The following is a 22,915-nucleotide window of genomic DNA, read 5'->3' as shown; positions in this document are numbered from 1 at the left end:
TCAGCAGATTTTTTAAAACAGGAAGGCAATTCCTCTTGAGTCCAAACGTTGCATTGAAGAGTGGAGGTCAATATCCGCAGTGGAGAGGAGAGAGATAGAAAGATGAGAGGCTCTCGGAGAAGGAGAACACGGAGCTGTTCCAGCGATGACGTAACCAAAAATGATACCAAGAGCATAAGGCATGTGATCACCTAACGAGTGACATTCATTTGTTAGCACTTGAGGAAATAATGCACATCCTATAAGGACGCCAATGGGACCCGGTTTATGGAATGTTGGGTCTGCGAGAACGAAAGGTTTCACCTTCTGTTGTACTTCCGGGGTGAGTTCCATTCTGGGTAAATCGATAGAGATTGTTTCCAAAATAGGGAAACAGTGTTTTTGGACAACTAAGTGACCAGAGAGTGACTCAACATTAACACTAAGTGAGCCTTTGGTTTGAGTGAGAGACTGAGATAATAGATAATAACCGATAAGCTAGATAAGCCCCGTGACAGAGAGATTAGAAGGGTGGCGTCGAGTACCCAAGATTTGAGCAGCTCTCTCAGAAATAAAGTTGGACATACTACCAGAATCTAGCAATGCTCGGAATGCAAAGGAGTGGCCATTAGCAGCGGTGAGTTTTTTAATTTTAAAATAAACCAAAATCAATATTTTTCTTATGGAGAATCAAATTAAATCCAAAAGAATCATTTGGGTTATTGTCAATTAATCAAAAGAGAATCTTTTAACGACTTTAACAAAAAAACGGCACATAAACTGCAAACAGAATTAGGCCTTCCACCACCCCCTCCTTTATCAACAAAACAAAGATACCCAAAAACGCCAAATAAAAAAAAACAATAAAAAGTCCTTCTTCTAAATAAATAAATAAAAAGGCCTTTATTTGCAAGCGAGTTTCATATTACATGTTTTTCAAACTGACTCAAGTCACTAAATCTAAACTAGCCTAATTTATTTGCATATGAATTTTCTACCTATAAGATTGTGCACAATTCCAAGGTTTGCTAGTTTTTTTTTTTTTTTTTTTTTTTTTTTTTTTATATAATTCCATTATGATTTGGTTTACTGGTAATAGTAACCCAGCAGACACACAGGCAGCCATTGTGCACTGTGCAGGCCCTTGCCTATATCTGTGCATATCATAAAATTAGTCAAATTAACTAATACAGAAATGTTATTTTTTATTTTTAGTCTTATTTTATATTTTATTTTTGAAATTGTATTTTTGTATTTAAACATATGTATTTTGTTTCCTGTATATACTATATTAACCCAGTAACCTTGTTATAAAAATCAGGGTCTACCTTGCATGAAATGGGGTAGTAGGTTTATTTTTTTTATGTTTTTTGTTAGTACCGAGTTACTAAATCCAAATTTTCGACCTCGGCGACCTTCCGGATCACCTCCAAAAAGCTTAAAAATCGGCGGAACTCAGTTTCCTGCACAACTACACGTTACGCTCTTTCCAATGACACCAAAAACATGTCAATCGGTTCAGTAGTTTCGGAGGAGTAATTGTCACAAAAAACCTGCTTGCGTATTAAATAAGTATAGATCAAGGAAACAGCTGTTGTAATGATAACCTAATTTTTTTAAACAAATCTATGCATAACAAATGAGAGCTATCAAATAGGTTTCTATTCCATTTGTTTTTTACGAATATTTGTTGTCAAATGTAACTGAAGGCAAGTGAGGGCAGCGAACGAGCTCCAACGTAAAGGTGAGTGAGCGTAGCGAACGAACTTCAACCAGGACGTGATTGAGCCATGCAAACGAGCTCATCTTGAAAATGAACGAGCATTTGACATAAAACCACGTTAGGACAGGACGACGTCTGTCCAGCTAGTATTCAATAATATGTAAATCCCAACTTAAATTGGTGCTTATTATCAAACATAAAAATTTAGTGTAATTTATTGGAGAATTTTTTTTTTATATAGTATTTAATTCATTATTCTTTTTGTTGATAGCACTGATTGGCACTAAATTAGTCTTTGAAAGATTGATCAGTAGTTGATGGTCACTAAAGAAACTATTGATGTCACTAAGATATTTACTGATAGATTGATCCAAGTCCCTCAATTGATCCGCCACTTATTTTCTAATTGACATCATCTGTATGGATGCAAATTTTGTTTCTCTTATTACCAGATATGACTTGAGATAATCCATTTATGCATATTAAAAATAAAAGTGGACCAAAATGGAGCCTTGCGGTACTCCTTGATAAACAAGTCTCACCTGAGATTTTTTTACTAAACTGTTTTGATTGTTAAAAAAGGTTCAAATACCTGCTATTAAGCAATCCAAATTTGTTGTTAGAACAACTAGTTTCGGTGTCTGTGTGACACCATCATCAGGCTGCACAAGGACAGTTTTCTTTCTTCATACGAAGAGCGTCATATTTACACGAAAAATAAATAAACATTTACAGACGACACAAACACGAACACGAGACATTTATGGTAACTGATCAGTTAGGAAAACAGACGACGCTAACCCGGCGGAGTTTGAGTCCAGACTGCGGGTGGTCAGTGCAGTGGTGTACGTCCGTTATCTTATCATCCCAGGTTGCGTCCTGTCAATCACACCTCCCCTCTCCAGTAAACCGATGGCAGTGTCAAACATAAAATTAGACGAGAAAAATTGTTGGTCATTTAGTACATTATGGTGGTCGGATTTTACTGCCTTATATATCTCAAACTCTTCCAATGTGTTAAGTTTATATCTGTCTTTACAAAAATGTAGAATATCCATATTGCTGCTAATGTTGGTATAATTGTGGCCTTGGGATATTAAATGTTCGGCAAAAGATGATGTTTGGTGGGCTGTTGACGCTTTTGGAATATGCTCTTTGAATCGTTTCGTAAAGGAACGTGCTGTTTGGCCGATGTACTATTGGCCAAGTAGTATTGTGGATAAACTCATCTACAAACATAAAAATAAAACAGGAACTAATAAACAGAACACTTTCATCTCTGCAAAATTTGGCACCTTTATGAGCAATAAATACAGGGTGTTCATTTGAAAACTTTCCATATCTGTTGTGTGCAAAGGTAAGGCTTTTAACACTTGTTTGTTCTCAATTCCCCCTAATTTGGACATGCCAAATCCAATAAAATTATTTTCAATTTTGAAAAATGCCCCAAAAGGGCCCAATTTGGGGGGTAGGGGTGCTTTTTGAGAAATTTTCAAATGTAAACATGGGTTGTGTGATACATCAATTTAAAGGTCTAATCACCCCGATCATTTTGGTGCAAAAAAAGATTAATTATCATTAACTGGATTTACAGGGTGGGTCAAAACGTTTTAAAAAAGGACTTTGAAGTTAAGTACCGTATTACCCTAAATACTGAACGGAACAGTGCCAAATTTCTTTCCAAGCTTATTCTTGAGCTACTCTTTAAGATAACTTGTAGTAAGGGCATTTTCCATGTTATTTTCTAATCAAAAAAAAATCTCAAATTTTAAGAATAAAAGAAAGCTGAAAACTCAAAATTCTTAAATAGCAAGGTATGACAAATTTCATACCACGTTAAAGGTCCTTTTTTAACAAACATTTTACGTATTTAAGTTTTCTTTCTATCTCTTACCGTTTAAAAATTGCAGTAGAGAAACATTATTTTCTATGGTAAAATTGTAACTAGTTTTCTAATAAAACAGCCAAAATTCGTCTCTAGACACATTAAATGGTGCAATAACTGAAGGAAACAATTCATAATTATTTTTAGGCAGATAGGCAAACAAGTCATTACGTTTTACTTTGTGAAAAACAAGTTTTATAGCTGATGAGAAAAACCCAAGCGTGGGCCGCTTTCTGTTGTACCATTGACTAGTCAATGGTAGTACTAATTTCAAAAGTACCATTTTCTGTAGTACCTAATCAAATATGGTGTAAACTTAAAAAAATAGACTTTATTTTTACTTATTGGTCATAACAAAAGTGTTCCAGGATAACTGCAAAGTGTTTAACAATAGATATCCAGGTATACCTTGAGTGATATGGCTGTAAATGATTTAGTTAGGAAGTTTTCTGAAACTGGCTCAGTTACCAATGAGAAAAGAACAGGATGAAGAGTCCAAGATGAATTCTGACACACGTTAAAGTAGTCGATCAATTTGTTATGAATCCTACTACATCGTTGTACAAAGTGCAATGTGTTTTATTAGAAAACTAGTTATAATTTTACCATAGAAAATTATGTTTTTCCACTGCAATTTTTAAACGGTAAGAGATAGAAAGAAAACTTAAATACATAAAATATTTGTTAAAAAAGGACCTTTCACGTGGTATGAAATTTGTCATACCTTGCTATTTAAGAATTTTGAGTTTTCAACTTTCTTTTATTCTTAAAATTTGAGATTTTTTTTTGATTAGAAAATAACATCAGGGTGTCTACCAACCGGGAAATCCGGGAAAACCGGGAATTGTACTTAAATTTTTACTGGCCATGAAATGTACGGGAATTGTCCTTAAATGCCAGACAATGTCCTTAAATTTTTAATGGGCCATAATTTTATTGATCGCTAGTTGGTTAGGAGCACATAAAAGGTTTATCAGATGTTTGTTTACATTTTCATAATTTATAACTAGAGTAATTATGCAATAAAAATCCCATTAACAATCTCAAACCCATTAATATTTTATCACGACAATCAAGTGTCAAGTCAAGTACTTCCAAGAACTGTTGACTCAGCAGCTAGCTCATAAAAGTTGTATCACTTTTATTCCTTTACAACTTCTTTTTTTATTACTAGGGTAATTATTATTAGATCCCAAACCTATTTTATCGTGAAAATAATAGCTTTATAATGGCTGTTAAATTTCACTTCTTACTTGTACTTTCGGCTTGAAGATTCAATTTGCTGCGGCCAGTGCCTAGTGCTATAAAACTGTTTATGGTTTCATATTAAACATGTAAATGATCTACAGTCTTATTTTGTAAGTTAACCCCTTTTTTATGGACATTTTATCTTTCAATTGACAAAACCACAAGCATTGTTGTTTGCATTAATGTTTTATCACTATGTAGGCCTGCTTGGTTTCAAATTATGTCATTGCATTTTCTGTATCTTTGTCTTATATTGTTGGCTATTCAGGTTTCAATGTTTTTTGTTTCCCATATATTTATTTATTGAGTTGTATGCTTTAAGCAATCAAAATCTTATGAACTAGAATGATGATAGTAACTTAACTTTGCTGCTATTATAACCTCATTGTTTGTTACTCAGTTTATATAGGCCCTCCTAAATAATTAGGTTTAGGCCTGGGTATTTTGATTCTTGAAAGAGCTGTAAAATATATCAAGAAAATGTAATTGAGCCTAAGATAAACAACTAATGATTGCTATGTGTCGATATTAACTTTACAAATGAAAATAGAATAATCTTACTCTGTGCTTATTGCTTATTAATAGCCGCTTACCATACCTTGATTTTGTACTAAGAATTGAGTAACAATATGCATTAAAGATTTTTTTTCAAAAGTAGTCGAGAACCTAACGTTGTGCCAGGGCGAATCATGCCAAATTAATCCGCCTGGATCGGATAAGCTATGTTATGAAGTTTACGTGACGGATGGAGATATTTGTCGCTATCGCAGGAGACAATGATTGCGTTTCTCTGTTACACTATAAAAGCTTTACCTAAAGTATAGGTAGGCCTATGTTTGTTTACTTTCAATAAATTTCTATTTTGTAATTTTTAACTCTTATCTATTATTATTTACTTTTCTCTCTGGTACAACTACAGTGAATAACAAGATTAATACAGTTTGACAAATCAGAAAAATTATTCGGTAGGCCTAATGACACCGACAAAGGTTACGGCAAAGTGTCCTTAAATGTACGGGAATTGTCCATGAATTTTTTATCCAGAATGTAGTAGACACCCTGTAACATGGAAAATGCCCTTACTACAAGTTATCTTAAAGAGTAGCTCAAGAATAAGCTTGGAAAGAAATTTGGCGCTGTTCCGTTCAGTATTTAGGGTAATACGGTACTTAACTTCAAAGTCCTTTTTTAAAACGTTTTGACCCACCCTGTAAATACAGTTAAAGATAATTAAACTTTTTTTGCACCAAAATGATCGGGGTGATTAGACCTTTAAATTGATGTATCACACAACCCATGTTTACATTTGAAAATTTCTCAAAAAGCACCCCTACCCCCCAAATTGGGCCCTTTTGGGGCATTTTTCAAAATTTAAAATAATTTTATTGGATTTGGCATGTCCAAATTATGGGGAAATGAGAACGAACAAGTGTTAAAAGCCTTACCTTTGCACACAACAGATATGGAAAGTTTTCAAATGAACACCCTGTATAAAAATCTCATGGCAAAAAACAAAATCACAGTTTCCTTCAGAACAGAAAACAAGCTTGGTTCATTGTTAAAGGAACGCAGTCCCACGATGACGCAATCTTATGATAAAACTGGCGTTTACAAGATCAATTGCACCGATTGTACGAAATATTACATCGGCCAAACAGCACGTTCCTTTACAAAACGATTCAAAGAGCATATTCCAAAAGCGTCAACAGCCCACCAAACATCATCTTTTGCCGAACATTTAATATCCCAAGGCCACAATTATACCAACATTAGCAGCAATATGGATATTCTACATTTTTGTAAAGACAGATATAAACTTAACACATTGGAAGAGTTTGAGATATATAAGGCAGTAAAATCCGACCACCATAATGTACTAAATGACCAACAATTTTTTCTCGTCTAATTTTATGTTTGACACTGCCATCGGTTTACTGGAGAGGGGAGGTGTGATTGACAGGACGCAACCTGGGATGATAAGATAACGGACGTACACCACTGCACTGACCACCCGCAGTCTGGACTCAAACTCCGCCGGGTTAGCGTCGTCTGTTTTCCTAACTGATCAGTTACCATAAATGTCTCGTGTTCGTGTTTGTGTCGTCTGTAAATGTTTATTTATTTTTCGTGTAAATATGACGCTCTTCGTATGAAGAAAGAAAACTGTCCTTGTGCAGCCTGATGATGGTGTCACACAGACACCGAAACTTGTTGTTCTAACAACAAATTTGGATTGCTTAATAGCAGGTATTTGAACCTTTTTTAATATTATTTGGCAATCCGGAGGCTAACAACTACAATGTTTTGATTGTTGTGAACCAGTTCAACACACTGTTTTCTGATTATGAGGTTGTTTTTTGGCCAGGGTAAAGTAGGTTATGTAATATAGAGTTTTGCCAATTTGTCAATGAGTAAAAAGTGAGAAACACAGTCAAAGGTTTTAGTTATATCATTATATCTAAGAAAACTTCTATAACCTTTTCCTCTGCATCAATTGAGTTTATTGCAGAATCAATAAAATCAACTGCTACAGGTTAGATCAACTCCTTTAGAGAGCTATTGCAAAAATTATGTATTTGGGGTCAAAAATAGGAAAAACCAATTTTTTTCCCTCATAAAACCCCGTTCCCATAGCTCGATCATGCTGATCATGAACTCATTTAAAAAGATGTAGGTTTACACCAAATTTAATCAAAACATGTAATTTTTACTCGAGTTATCGTGCTAAGAGACACATATATAAAGTCAAGTTTGTAAAAGATGTAAAGATTTATAACAAGCATTTTTGAAGACTTTTACTACTAACTAAACTTACCTTAAAGTGTATACCTAGATTCATAAATATAATAATATTTTATTAATAATCAATTATTTTTGCAAAACTACGGTTTGTAACCATTTAAATAATGGATTTTCTAGGTTAAAATCACAAAAATGATACTGGACATATTTGACTTATTTTGGTATGTATTCTGCAAATCCCACTACTTATTTCTGTGACACTCTCTACACTGTATATGGAGAAATTTTTTTGTAAATTACCCTCAATATAAAAAAATATAATTAATCATACCTCATACTAATATTATAAATGTAAAGGTTGGTGTGTTTGTTTGAAGTTATCACGCATTAACTACTGGTCGGATTGGGCTGAAATTTGGCATGATGATAGCTCACACTCCCGATTAACATATAGGCATAAAATTTGTATCTCAAAAATCCTTTCAGGCTCTGCTGCAGCGGCTCTGAGATTCCCATGTTAACCTTATAAGTATTGATATTTAAAAGGAATTCGAAAGAGTCTTAACCCTTTGCGGTCTGGTTTATCGTTCTCTTTTCCCTCCCTATAGATCGGTAATGCCACACTTAGTGGTCCTCTCGTTTCAAATAATGACGTGACATTGGCTTTGTGCTAGGTAGCCCCACAGCTCAGGCTGGCCATGCACAGTGGCCCTCTATGCGATTTCTGTTAAGCTCGGCTGTCCACCCCATAGTGGCCCCCTGTTTCTCTTCATAATATTTTTTAGCATTGTAATTTTGTTTACGTTTCTTTCTGCTTGTGAGGTGCTGCGCTCCCTCGACAATCATCGGAACTATCTGGAAACGAGAGTAGTAATAATGGCAGCCAAACCAGGAAAGTTGGATGGGCCACTCATAGCATGAACTATAGGCCTGTCGCTTCGTATAAATATTACAACTTGTCAGGTTTTTCTGACCGCTAAGGGTTAACAGTTCTAAATCCAAACAAGTTGATTCTATAATGTTCAATGCATTAAAAAGCTACTAGGTTTAGGGTGCAGCACTATCAATTTTTGTTTGAATTTATGACAACAGCTAATTTGAACTAAAGAGCAACAAAATGTTGTGATACACAATGAGAACTTTCAAAGTATGATTGTTTACAGTTATTTTTATGTTTTTAATTTAATAAACAATTTTTAATATTTGTACAATAGGGTGTTTTTATTTTTAAATGCATAATTCATCAACTTATTGCCTGTCTTTTTTTTCAAAATGTTTATAAAAAAATGTATTGAGTTTCTATGTTTGTTTTCTCCAAAAATAATATCTGAGAAACAGAGTAGCCAGTAAATACTTTTAGAACATTACAGCTCAAGTCAATGATTTAGATGGAAGGAACTAATATTATAGATGAGAAAATTTGGAGTAAACAAACTTATTACTTTTAATCTATATTTATAAAAGAGGAAGTTTGTATCTATATAAATAAAATTTGAGTTTTGTCTGCACATTGCTCAGAATCATAAATTTGTAGGTTATTTTTACGTTTTATGCATTAAAGAAGCCGAAACAAGTCTCATCTAAATTTCTGTCTGTCTGTCTGTCTTTCTGTCTTTCTGTAACACTCAAGGTGGCATTTTACGCAATCTTCTCCAGAAAAACGAGAGTACATATCAAGATCCAAGTCATTTTAATGTATTCACTGGATTGGCGAGAGTGTCTTTAGCCATTAAAATATGGCCTCACTACTTAGTAAATAAAATTACGGACGTTCAAAAATGCAGTTTTGTGCGATGTTTGTCAAGTTTTTGTCCAATTTTTATCACATAATGATCTATGAAATAACGAACAGCTTTTGGTCGTGGTTGTTTGTGTATATCAAATGAAATACGACCAAATAAGTAAAAGAAAAGTAATCAATAAAAGGTTACATTACCTGCAGACTGCCTTGTGGGTTTTGTTAATCCAGTAGGATTACGTACGTTTCGGCAAATATATTGCCATCATCAGATCCCAGAACTTGAAGGTTAAAATCTTGATTTTTTCGACACACATGGTCACGTCAAAGTTTAAAATAGAACACATACACAAAACGAACATTAAATACATGTAGGCCTACTATTAAAAAACCGAACAGGATGTAATATGATGCACGCATCTCTCTTGCCGAGTCTCGACTGGTAGTCGTCAGGTCCTGTGAACTGGACTCTGACCCCAAGGCATCCTGTATCATAAGTGTCGGTCTCTATCCAGTTGTATTAAAGTTTCAAATTGAAGTTTCAGATTTGAAACTTTAATACAACTGGATAGAGACCGACACTTATGATACAGGATGCCTTGGGGTCAGAGTCCAGTTCACAGGACCTGACGACTACCAGTCGAGACTCGGCAAGAGAGATGCGTGCATCATATTACATCCTGTTCGGTTTTTTAATAGTAGGCCTACATGTATTTAATGTTCGTTTTGTGTATGTGTTCTATTTTAAACTTTGACGTGACCATGTGTGTCGAAAAATCAAGATTTTAACCTTCAAGTTCTGGGATCTGATGATGGCAATATATTTGCCGAAACGTACGTAATCCTACTGGATTAACAAAACCCACAAGGCAGTCTGCAGGTAATGTAACCTTTTATTGATTAGCTAACGTGGTTTAGAAAAACAACTACATTATGAAAAAAAAGAAAAGTAGTTTAATAAGAGAGTTAAATTTTGTGTACAATCCTGAGAAAAACAAAAACCAGACTAAATCATAATTCGTTGCTATGACAACGTCATCAGCTGACGCTACACCAGCCCCCCACGGAGAAAAGGAATCTATACATCATTTTGAAAAGTAACCCGTGGTCGGATTTGTCTTCCAGAACGAGTTGTATAAGACTTCGTAGATGGAGTTTGACAAGATGATGGTATTTTTTAGGTTTCCTCTGCTTGTCCAGTCGGCACCAAACGTTTCGTGGGCTCTGGAATAGGATTTTCATCTGCAATAATATAGGCTGGCTTGACCCTGTCCAAAGATACCTTAGTTTCTTGGCCTCTTACAATGATGGTAATTGTCTTTTCGTCACGACATTTGACCTTGTAAGGACCAGAATATGGAGCCTCTAAAGAATTTCTTAAGCTGTCTTGTCGGAGGAATACAAAGTCACAAGTGCTTAGGTTCTTGAACACAAACGACCCTGATTTAATGTGGCGTGATGCGGGTGTAGGTCTTAGTCGATTCATATGCTTACGCAGCCCTGATACCAATCCTTGTGGCTCGTTGCTCTCGTGGGAAGGTACTACGAAAAACTCTCCCGGAAGACGCAGTGGTTCTCCGTACACCAGTTCAGCTGATGAAGCAGTGATGTCCTCCTTGAAAGCAGATCTTATTCCGAGAAGGACAAAGGGCAGTACTTCGGTCCAGTCTGATTTGCTGTGAGCCATTATAGCAGCTTTCAACTGGCGGTGGAGTCTTTCAATCATACCGTTGGCTTGTGGATGCCAGCTGGTAGTGAACTGGAGCTTTATGCCCAACTGTCGCGTTAGATCTTTAAACAAAGTCAATGTGAACTGGGATCCACGATCACAACATGTCAACTTTTGTGGGCATCCAAATCGAGCTATCCAAGTAGAGACAAACGCTCGAGTAACAGATTCGGCAGTTATTTGATCAATAGGACAAATTTCAGGCCAACGAGTAAATCTATCTATGATAGTTAGACAGTACCTAGAAGACTTTGATAAGGGAAGTGGGCCAATTAGGTCAATGTGGACATGGGAAAAACGTTCTGTAGGTGTATGAAAATCACCAAGAGGGGTAGAAACATGTCTAGTTATCTTAGATCTTTGGCATGAGAGGCAAGATTGAGTCCATTTGTGGCAATCCTTACGAATGGAAGGCCAGACAAAACGATCGCAGATAAGTTTTGTTGTGGCACGTATTCCAGGATGACTCAGCTTGTGGAACTGGTCGAAAACTCTACGTCGCAGTTCTGATGGCACAAAGGGTCTAGGAGTTCCTGTTGAGGTGTCACAGATAAGGCTCAAATGGGTTCCAGGAATTGGAACTTTCTCCAATCTAAGAGATGTAGTACTTTCTGAAATGAGATTTTGAAGTTCTTCGTCTGACTCTTGCGGCTGGGCTAAGGATTCATGATCTAAAACAATTTAAATGGCTTCAACACGTGACAAAGCATCAGCAACTATATTTTGTGAGCCACTGATGTGCTTTATGTCTGTCGAAAACTCAGAGATAAATGAAAGTTGGCGTAACTGGGCTGGAGGCAACTTGTCACGGCGCTGTTGAAAGGCATAAATAAGTGGTTTATGATCTGTGAATATAGTGAAAGAAGTTGTTTCCAAGAGATGACGGAAATGCTGCACAGCTTCATAAATAGCGAGGAGTTCTCTGTAGTATGCAGGCCAGATGCAGTGTTTGGATGATAGTTTCTTGGGGAAAAACCTAGAGGTTGCCAAAAGTCATCGACAAACTGTTGGAGGCAAGCACCTACGCTTACTCCAGAGGCGTCTGTAAAGAGACCAAGAGGAGCATCAAGTTTAGGATGAAACAATAGTGTTGCTGATGATAAGCTAGCCTTGCATGCTTGGAAAGCTTCTTCTGTCTCTGGAGTCCAGGGCACAGGGAGGGAACCTTTTGAATTAGCGTCACTAAGTAGGGAGTGCAGAGGTGCTTGAAATTCAGCGGCCTTAGGCAGAAACCTACGATAAAAGTTCATAATTCCCAAGAATCTGCGAAGACCACGCATTGTCTGAGGTAACTGGTAGTCTTGTAGAGTAGTGACTCTCTCCTGAGGTGGACGTGTCCCAGCAGATGAGACTAAATAACCTAGAAATTTAACTTCTGGTACACCAATTACACATTTAGATGGATTTACAACTACTCCATAGTCAGAAAGTCGTTCAAACAACATTCTTAGGTGTTCTTTATGTATTTCTTCAGACTGGGAAAATACTAAAATGTCGTCAATATATGCATAACAAAAATCAAGGCCGTGAATAACTTCATCTATGAATCTTTGAAATGTTTGACCCACGTTGCGTGAGCCAAAAGTCATGAATGGAAATTCAAACAACCCAAATGGAGTGGTGATTGCTGTTTTTTGGATGTCATCTTCGTGGACGGGAATTCGGTGGTAAGCCTTGGTCAAATCAATGGCAGAGAAATGTGTACAGCCTGCTAAATTGAACGAGAAATCCTGAATATGTGGTACAGGGTATCTGTCAGGAACAGTACGAGCATTTAAAGCGCGGTAATCACCGCAAGGACGCTATCCATTTTCACCTTTAGGCACCATGTGCAAAGGCGAGGACCAGGGGCTTTCAGAGGGTCGAGCAATACCAAGCTTAACCATCTCCTCAAATTATTTCCGGGCAGCTTTCAATTTTTGAGGATGTATGCGACGTGGTCGACAGTGAACAGGAGGACCAGGTGTAACATTTATATGATGAACTGTTTTATGTTTCACAGCACGAGGTAAGCCTGGAGGACAAATAATATCAGGGAATTCAGAAAAAACTTCTGCCAATGGCGAGGAGAAAGATATAACTTTAATACTAGTTTGATTGTTGTTAGAAACTATTCCCTCGGCATTCAATCCCGTTTTCTTGTCAACCAAACATTTCATCTTGCAATCGGGTAATAAGTGATAGTGTGAAAGGAAGTCTGAACCTAATATAGGTATTGAAACATCCGCTACCACTAGACTCCAAGGGAAATTGCGTCTAAGGCCTAAATTAAGGGTGAGAGGCATGGTACCATAGTCTTTATTTCACTGTTATTGGCAGCACTTAGTGAATAGCTAGTAGGAAAACGTTTATGTTTGATAAGGCGTTAAGGATAACACGACACATCAGACCCGGTGTCGATAAGGAACCTAGTTCGTGAATTTCTGTCCATCACAAAGAGACGGCCGCCAGCATTTGAACAATCCGTTGCGGCCTCTACGGATTGTTTCTGAGGTTTCCCTGAAAAGAGCATGGAGAAAGACATTTGGTAGCATTGTTTTTGAATTTTCTATGGTACCAGCACCAGTTCTTAGAGGGATTAGGCTCGTTTCCTGATCTACCACGAGACTGGGAACGACCCCTAGGTCTCACCTGTGTATCTCGTACTCTGGTTTCTGATAATGCTTGAACTTGTTTAGAGAGGGATTCTATTGCATTTAATAAAGAAGCGTTACCTGAAGAGACTTTACAAATACCAGGTGTTGAAGGAATGTCAGCCACCTCCATGATCTTATCAGCCAGTTCTGCCAGTTTGTCCAAGGAGAGCTCAAGTTGCGTAGTCAATATGGCTTGTGAATGAGGAGGGAGTCGTCTGAGCCACAGTTGACGAAGCATGTTGTCTTGAAGGGGAGTCTAGCCCGCAAGAGACCTAAGATGCCTCAAAAACTGGGAAGGCTTGCGGTCTCCAAGGTCCTCTTCACTCAGCAGCCGCCGCACTTGTTGCTCTTCAGATGCAGAGAGGCGTTCAATCAGTTTCTTTTTTAGATGTCCGTATTTGTCGCCTTGAGGAGGGTTCATTATGATGTCTTTGACTTCAGCAGCAATTCCTGTGTCCAATTGCGAGACCACGTAGTGAAACTTGGTGTCGTCGTTGGTAATTCCAGATATAAGAAATTGCGAGTCAACTTGACAGAACCACAGTCTTGGTCTTTCAGGCCAAAAGGGCGGAAGTTTGACGGCTACTCTGTTGACAGACATGTTTTGAGAAGTGCTGGGTTGTCCAATCCGTTGACGCAGTTCTTCATTCGTAGTTGTAAGTTCGGAGAGTTGAGTCTGCAGGTTTTCTAATGACATCGTTCGAAGGAGGAAACACAAAAGATTTAAACTCTTCAAAGAAAATAAGTCTTTAGATAACGGTTTTAGTCGGGGTCACCATTTTGGTCGTGGTTGTTTGTGTATATCAAATGAAATACGACCAAATAAGTAAAAGAAAAGTAGTTTAATAAGAGAGTTAAATTTTGTGTACAATCCTGAGGAAAACAAAAACCAGACTAAATCATAATTCGTTGCTATGACAACGTCATCAGCTGACGCTACAAGCTGTTCGGATCAAGATTATTTTTTCTAGCTGTCACTGATATGTTTACAAATATTGTTTACAAATACCGCAACCATTTCCGATCACATTTTGAAGGTAAATCCCATCCAAGTGACATTAAAAACGTTGTCTTACATAACGGATTTAATTAATCGCAAGTGGAATAATATAGTGTAACCGTAAATGAAATAATTAATAACTAGGCATCATCCAGGTCAGGAACCAGAGATTCTTTGTGTGTAAAATTGTTCTTGAGTTTTGATAACCAGAAAGAAGACCTTGAATCAGTGTTGTATAGGGCTCATATTAATGATCGTCGCCAATAGTGGCGACTACCCAATTATTCATAACAACCTTTTCGACGACGATCCTTGATACCGGTAATTTTCCCTAGAATACACGGCCTCCCTACTTAAGAAATAAAATAAGAAATAAAATTACAAACGTCCAAAAACCCAGTGTTGTGTCATTTTTGTCACATTTCATTCTAATGTTAAAAGATATGCGAATCATTGTTTAGAGAATAGGCCAACGTAATCTATTAAATAACAAACAGTTGTTTGTATGAGGTTGTTTTTTTTTCAAACTGACACCAATAATTTTACATTAAAAGTTGTTTACAAATAAAGAAATTAATGGGAAATAACTTTGATTGCCAATAACCTTTTACGAGAAAATCCAAAACCAAGAAATCAATAACTTTGGGACTTGATTAACGCATTTAATTTGTCGGACGTAATTCTTAACTATAAACGTTGATTTTTGGTACTGGTTCTTTTCCTTAGAACCGTTGGTAGCAGCAAGAATCATTTTTACGTACCAACACATCACTGTAATTTACAAATTAGTTATTGTTGGTGTTCACCTTATTTATACAGTCGTATTATAGCCGTACTCAATTTAATTTATGTCTTAACTGTATAAGTTTTGCTTTTTCTGTCTGGGTTCAAAATTTTAGTTTATGCTAAGAAAATGATAACTCATTTAAGTAAAATATTTGTTAACAAACCATCATGAATTGTTTATGATTTACGTTGTTTATGTATTAGTAGTTTGTGGCCTATTTTGGTAATTTTTATTATAAATTACCAATCTAAATTGTCTATAGTACTTCATTTCATATAGTAAGACGCCATTTCGACAGCATTTCGGGTCATCTTCGGTCCAAGCAAATATAGATTGGTATGATAAAATTTGATGACAATACAAATTTCAAATACTAATTTTATATGTACTTTGTTATGCTTAAAACTTATCAAATTCCCTAATTAAGTTCTGTATTTTTGTGTGTATGTCTGTTGGTAACGCATTTATGTCCGTATTTCTCAGTGTCACGAAAAGGACAAGAGCACCTTGATAATTAAAATGTCAACCCGAATAAAGTGTTAAATGGTGAGGTTGAGGTAGTACTTTAAATACTTTGAACCATTGTGGGAAGTAACTTTCAACTATAGGCCTACCTTAGTGCTATGCCTCATTGATCTAGGCCTATAAAGCTTTTTTAGTTTAATCATTGGATTTAACATATGGACTAACACGATCCGGGTGACATTTAATTGCGAATCATGTGTTTTGGCTTGAAACTGTCAGATACTGTATTTGCGAAGGTTTATATATAATAGTTTTGCCAGCATATCTAAAAATATGCAAACCAACTGCTGTTCTTAATATAAGAAGATTTCAACTGACTACTTTAAGATCCCCGTGCGTAGAACGGGCACACAGCTAGTATATATATATATATATATATATATATTTGAACGTTATGGACTCCGAAACCGCTCGACAGATTGTAATGAAACTTTCAGGCATTATTAAGCATTATTCAAGGATGGTTTGTGTGAAGTTTAGTGCAGATCCGTCAAAAGCTCTCCGCCCCAGTGGCTCTGGAGTTTCCCATGTTAACCTTAAGGGTACTTATATTTAAATGGAATTAAAGAATCTTCAACAGTTGGTTTAACTAAAGAATTTGATTCTGTGATGTTCAATAGCAAAGTTAATAGATTTATCAACAGGTTGCAGCACTATTATTTTGGTTATTTATGACAACAGCTAATTTGCAACCAAAAGGTGAGTGAGCGTAGCGAACGAACTTCAACCTGGAGGCAAGTGAGCGCAGCGAACAAGCTCCAACCTAAAGGTGAGTAAGCGTAGCAAACGAACTTCAACCAGGACGTGATTGAGTGATGCGAACGAGCTTATCTTGAAAATGAACGAGCATTTGACATAAAACCACATGGCAGGACGACATCTGTCAGGCCAGCTAGTATTTAACATAGGCCAGGTGTTTCAAAATGATTATGTTGGTGCTTTATCCAAATTATGCACATTTATTCATGAGTTAATCAAATTTCATACCATTGATCTTTAGAACATGATAACTCTCTTTAGCGTTCTCTTCCCATTGCAAAGCACGTGTATGGTGGCTAGTACAACATTTGTGCTGATTTTCTTATTAGCAAAACACATAACAGTCCTGATGAATATCTAAATGAAAATAACTAATTACAATTTAATTTATTTTGTTTGGAGTTACTTATTTAATGACTTTTTTATTTGTTATAATAACAACTCATGTTCTTTTATGTTTGTTTTGCAGGTTCATCCCCAAGGTTGGTGTGCTTTGAGTCGAAACATTAGCAATGATGAGAACTCTGAGTGGACGTGCATCCATGATATCCAAGAGACAGACTCATCAGACCTGGTGGCAGAGGAAGCTGACTCAACATCCAACTTAACAGCCAATGAAACCGACGATGAACCTCAGTAATAAATCAGTTCTTACCTTTGATAGGAATGGGTTGGTTTCTGAAGTCAGTTGTCAGTTTCAGATTACCAGTTGTTATGCTATAATTTTGCTGCAATCTTGGAAGGCAATAATGACGTCTTTGCGATCGCTAAAGATGTTCAAAACTTAGCCATTATCCATACGGTGATGTCTTTGCAACTGTGAGAAATGTTCTCAATTTCACTGCAATCGTGTTTGATTATGATGACTCTGCAATCGTTGGAGATGCCCTCAATTTCACCTTGATCGCAGAAGTCGATAATGATGATGTCTTTGCTATTGCAGAAGATATTTAATTGCAGAATCTTGGAATACAAAGATCTCGATGTCTTCACAATCGAGAGAGATTTTTAAAACTTTGTTGAGATCGTGAAAGATAATGATGATTGTTTTTATGATTTTCAAAGCTTTGCCAAAATTGCAGTCTGCTATGGCAGACGTTGACATTTTTGTGGCTATAACAAGATAAGATAATGATGTCTTCGCTATCGCTGATAATGCATATGATTTTTCCCCAACCGCCTGAGACAATGATGATGTCTTCAACATCGCTGTGGAGTGAGGATGTTATGATTTTGCCACCACCTTGATTTCCTTGATATTTATATAGTGTTTAAATCATTTAAAATATTTAACCGGAGTTTTTAACTTTGTTATATTATTATTCTTATATTTTTATCTGTTATATAATTGACTTCTAAGAGGGAACAACACTGCATGGTGTATATTTCTTTATCCTTGTCCAATTGTGTTTATTTACAAATAATCATAAAGTGGAACTACTCAATAGAGGGTAAATTTGGCCCATTTTCTAAAGATCTTTTGTTTAGTTTAAACAACTATTAATTTTGTTTTACAAAAATAATGTTTTGACACAAGTAATGATGTTTGCAGCCCCCCACTAGAAGGTATGTTTGTGATTGGGTCTAACTCCCGAGCTCGCGTGGTGAATGCTAACGTGGAGAGCCGCAGAGCAGTGCACAGGCTACGCAATCTCAGCAACTCTCCGTTCAGAGGCTTTCCCACGCAGGAGCCGGCCCAGCGAGACAGCAACATCGTGGTCACCTCCACTGACGTGTGGGAGGCCTTGGTAGCCATTCGCGAGGCCAGGTCAATGTTCATTTTACTTTACATACATTTTAGCGAATTTCCTTATAGGGAAGTAGCTATTACCGTAGGTGGCACGGTAAGACCTAGACCCGGGACCGATTTACTTTTTCATTTTGATGTCCCCAGAGGCCAAAAACACCATTTGTTCAAATTTGTATATATATATTTATATAGACTTATATATATATATATATTTATATAGACTTATATATATATATATATATATATATATACGTCCGTGAACGCGATAACTTGAGTAATTTTTGTCCGATTTTGATGAAATTTGGTTTAAAGGTGTTAAAGCGGGATAAACTTAAATGAGTTCGCGAACCAGCATGATCGGACCATGGGAACGGGGCTTTACCGGGGGTTTTTTTATGGGGTAAAAATTGGTTTTTCTCATTTTTGACCCTCAAAACACAAAATTTCCCAATTTCTCTTTAGACTTTTTTAAAGAGCTTAAAAAAACAATTAATTTAGTATATAAAAGTATTTTTGTTCGGTTAATAGTAACGGAGAAAATTTAAAAAATTGTAAATTTAAAATTCCCATGTTATTCTTATGGAGAATATTGTAAAATGTTGTAGTTTGCTTGTTTATGGATATATTTTGTATTTTGATAAAATTTATTTATTTTGTCCTAAGCTATCAATATTTTACAAAAAAACACACTTTATTAGTTTTCTTGTAGCAGCAAATCTAGGTACTCGATAAACCTAATGTTATTAAAATATATTTAATTGAAAATCAATTAAGACAAATGGAAATTCGCTTAGTCGGCAGGTTTGCTGCGGCGGGGGTATTGATAAAACTTGCCAGTATGGGATGTTAGTGTATTTATGAGTAAACAGCACATTCTCCTTAGGTCATCAGTGTGAAATGGTGTCACTTACATAACAAGTACAACAAGGGTCAAGGCTAATTATGGGTGTTGTTCTAAATGTGCTTTGAATTTTTAATTTTGTCTATATTTGAAATATATGTGAGCAGATGCTCTAAGAGACCATTGGGTACTTTCTCTTCCAACTATTTAAAGGCTTTTAGGTTAAACCTGCAAAAAAATAAGAGTTTTCTAAGAAGTAAAGCTCATTTGCATCATTATGTCGGTAAGATTAGATTGATAATATTAATAATATTGATGACATATCTTTGTCACAGGTCGCGCAGGGAACGTAACCGAGCTCAGGACCGACGTGTGGGTGGTAGTGGGATACTGATGCCAGACCAGGAGCCTCACACCAGGTTCCGAATTGTACGCATGTCCAGCGGCCTGGCACTGGCAGACGCAGCCCGCACTCGGCCTAGAGATGCTGAGGAGAATTCCATCCCTGACTTCCAGGTTAGATGCAATTTAAGCTATGCTTGGTTTAGGTGTAAAGGATATTGCATCAAAGTAGTGTGTGGTTTTAAAATAAAAACATTAATTCAATACTAATCAATATAAGGTATAACTTGTTTTTAGTTTTTAGCGAATATTCCTATTGGGAAGTGGCTATTACCATAGGTCTCATGGTAAGACCTATACCTGGAACTGTCGCCAAGCAAAAAAGGTTTGGGAACTGCCGCCTTAAAAATTGTTGATTCTAGATGTACGAGTATAATAAATCAAAATCAGTGTAGTTATCAAATACAAAAGAACAAGTACAATTTTATATATTCTCAGTGTATACTTTAACACTAATATTTTAGTGTGCAATTGTATGTTCCAGCTGCAGGGTCTGCGCCTCAGGTGGCGCCTCTCTCAATCAGGTACACAAGTACCTCATTGACTTGAGATTGTTGTATTGCAGGTGATGGAGGAAGGTAGCTAGGCTTACGCAGGGTCTGCACCTCAGGTGGCCTCTCTCATCATCAGGTACACAAGTACCTCATTCACCTGAGATTGTTGTATTGCAGGTGATGGAGGAAGGTAGCTAGGCTTACGCAGGGTCTGCGCCTCAGGTGGCCTCTCTCAATCAGGTACACAAGTACCTCATTGACCTGAGGTTGTTGTATTGCAGGTGATGGAGGAAGGTAGCTAGGCTTACGCAGGGTCTGCGCCTCAGGTGGCCTCTCTCCATCAGGTACACAAGTACCTCATTGACCTGAGATTGTTGTATTGCAGGTGATGGAGGAAGGTAGCTAGGCTTACGCAGGGTCTGCGCCTCAGGTGGCCTCTCTCATCATCAGGTACACAAGTACCTCATTCACCTGAGATTGTTGTATTGCAGGTGATGGAGGAAGGTAGCTAGGCTTACGCAGGGTCTGCGCCTCAGGTGGCCTCTCTCAATCAGGTACACAAGTACCTCATTGACCTGAGATTGTTGTATTGCAGGTGATGGAGGAAGGTAGCTAGGCTTACGCAGGGTCTGCGCCTCAGGTGGCCTCTCTCATCATCAGGTACACAAGTACCTCATTCACCTGAGATTGTTGTATTGCAGGTGATGGAGGAAGGTAGCTAGGCTTACGCAGGGTCTGCGCCTCAGGTGGCCTCTCTCAATCAGGTACACAAGTACCTCATTGACCTGAGGTTGTTGTATTGCAGGTGATGGAGGAAGGTAGCTAGGCTTACGCAGGGTCTGCGCCTCAGGTGGCCTCTCTCCATCAGGTACACAAGTACCTCATTGACCTGAGGTTGTTGTATTGCAGGTGATGGAGGAAGGTAGCTAGGCTTACGCAGGGTCTGCGCCTCAGGTGGCCTCTCTCATCATCAGGTACACAAGTACCTCATTCACCTGAGATTGTTGTATTGCAGGTGATGGAGGAAGGTAGCTAGGCTTACGCAGGGTCTGCGCCTCAGGTGGCCTCTCTCAATCAGGTACACAAGTACCTCATTGACCTGAGATTGTTGTATTGCAGGTGATGGAGGAAGGTAGCTAGGCTTACGCAGGGTCTGCGGCTTAGGTGGCGCCTCTCTCCATCAGGTACACAAGTACCTCATTGACCTGAGGTTGTTGTATTGCAAGTAATGAAGGAAGGTAGCTAGGCTTATCGCAGGGTCTGTGCCTCAGGTGGCCTCTCTCACCATTATGTATAAAAATACCTCATTGACCTGAGATTGTTGTATTTCAGGTTATGGAAGAAGGTAGCCAACCCACTGCAGGATCTGCGCCTCAGGTGGCCTCACTTATCATCAGGTACCGCAGACAAGGTGAGGAGGTTCCTCCTCCACCAGCTGACGAGGCTCAGCCCAGCACCTCCCGCACCATCGTCATCCTTGGAGCCAACCGCTCCAATCCTCCACCTCACCGGCCCTCTCGCACCTCTAGCTCTAGGATTAAGGTCCCCAAGAACCACAAGATACACCAGAATATTCCCCGACTATCACATTTTATTGAGGAACCCAACGTGGGACGCGGCTTTATCAAGGAGCTCTGCTTCTCGTCCGACGGTCGTCTGATATGTTCCCCGTTTGGATATGGTGTCAGATTGTTAGCCTTTTCTCCTGAATGTTCTGAGTTGTCCACCTGTGTCCCTAAAGACAGAGCTGTCCAACTGTATGAGTTGGGAACAAACGTTTGCCACACAGACATTGTGGTCAGTACAAAGTTCTCACCTCGCCATTGTCTTCTAGTCTCTGGTTGTTTAACAGGAAGAATAGTATGGCATCAACCTGTGGTGTAAGCTTGTTACATAGTGGTATTGCTCATGTATTATATAATGTTTTGTAAGTTTAAACTGTGTAAATACTATTATGTACTTTAGTGTCTTTTTTTATTTGTTGTTAGTTTTGTCAGATATTTTGTCTAAAGTAATATTTTGATTTTATATCTCAAGCTACATTATTTTGTTACACAATTACATAAATACAATCACAAACAAATTTTAATGTAAGGATGAGGCATTTTTAAGTATTTTATTATTTGCTAGTATATTACATAGGGAAAATACAACACCTGGCCATAAAGAAGTCCAGAGGAATCTTCTCTTTGAATTACAGTATTATTATTTTTAAATATCATTGACCTTCTTCTAATATGCAAAATTGTGTAATTCATCTGAACGCTTTGACTGGTGAAAATTAATTATAAAGTGTTTCAGTAAGCTTTTCAAATTTGTATGTTGGCTTAACAACATACCGTAATAAAATTTTATAGTTTAAGTTGTCAGTTCGCACTAAGTGCATAAAATAAGATTTGCAATTAGCTTTTGCTGATGTGATATAATTATGCTGAATCTATAAACCCTGAATAATCATTGGTCACTAATTTAGTTGGCCTAGTAAAATTGTTTCATTGAAGTACATTATAAAATTGTAAGATTGAATCATGAGGACTGGACCAAGGCCACACTAAAAAAAACAGGCCGTAATGCTCGTCTACCATGACGTCACGATAGAAGACGGCAATGACGTAATGTTTGCCGTTTGTGATCAGCTGCTTGTTTTAATCTTTTCATCGAAAACAAAAATGTAACC

General features: G+C 37.4%; 1 protein-coding gene across 1 annotated transcript in view; it reads left to right on the top strand.

Annotated features, from left to right (window-relative positions):
• LOC129005588 (DDB1- and CUL4-associated factor 10) overlaps positions 1–22,266 on the top strand; it is a 77,855-nt gene extending 55,589 nt beyond the window's left edge. Inside the window, exons 6-9 of the mRNA XM_054434518.1 lie at positions 17,221–17,387; positions 18,304–18,519; positions 19,678–19,858; positions 21,571–22,266. Of these exons, the coding sequence (XP_054290493.1) occupies positions 17,221–17,387; positions 18,304–18,519; positions 19,678–19,858; positions 21,571–22,122 (1,116 nt within the window). The 3' untranslated portion in view covers positions 22,123–22,266. The remainder of the gene's footprint in view (positions 1–17,220; positions 17,388–18,303; positions 18,520–19,677; positions 19,859–21,570) is intronic.
• Positions 22,267–22,915: the final 649 nt, after the last annotated feature.

The sequence above is a fragment of the Macrosteles quadrilineatus genome, unplaced genomic scaffold (genome assembly GCF_028750875.1).
Source record: "Macrosteles quadrilineatus isolate MER2022 unplaced genomic scaffold, UCM_ALF_1.0 Scaffold_1__1_contigs__length_201487025, whole genome shotgun sequence".
NCBI classification, from domain to species: domain Eukaryota; kingdom Metazoa; phylum Arthropoda; class Insecta; order Hemiptera; family Cicadellidae; genus Macrosteles; species Macrosteles quadrilineatus.
This window is presented reverse-complemented; position numbering and strand designations above follow the sequence as displayed.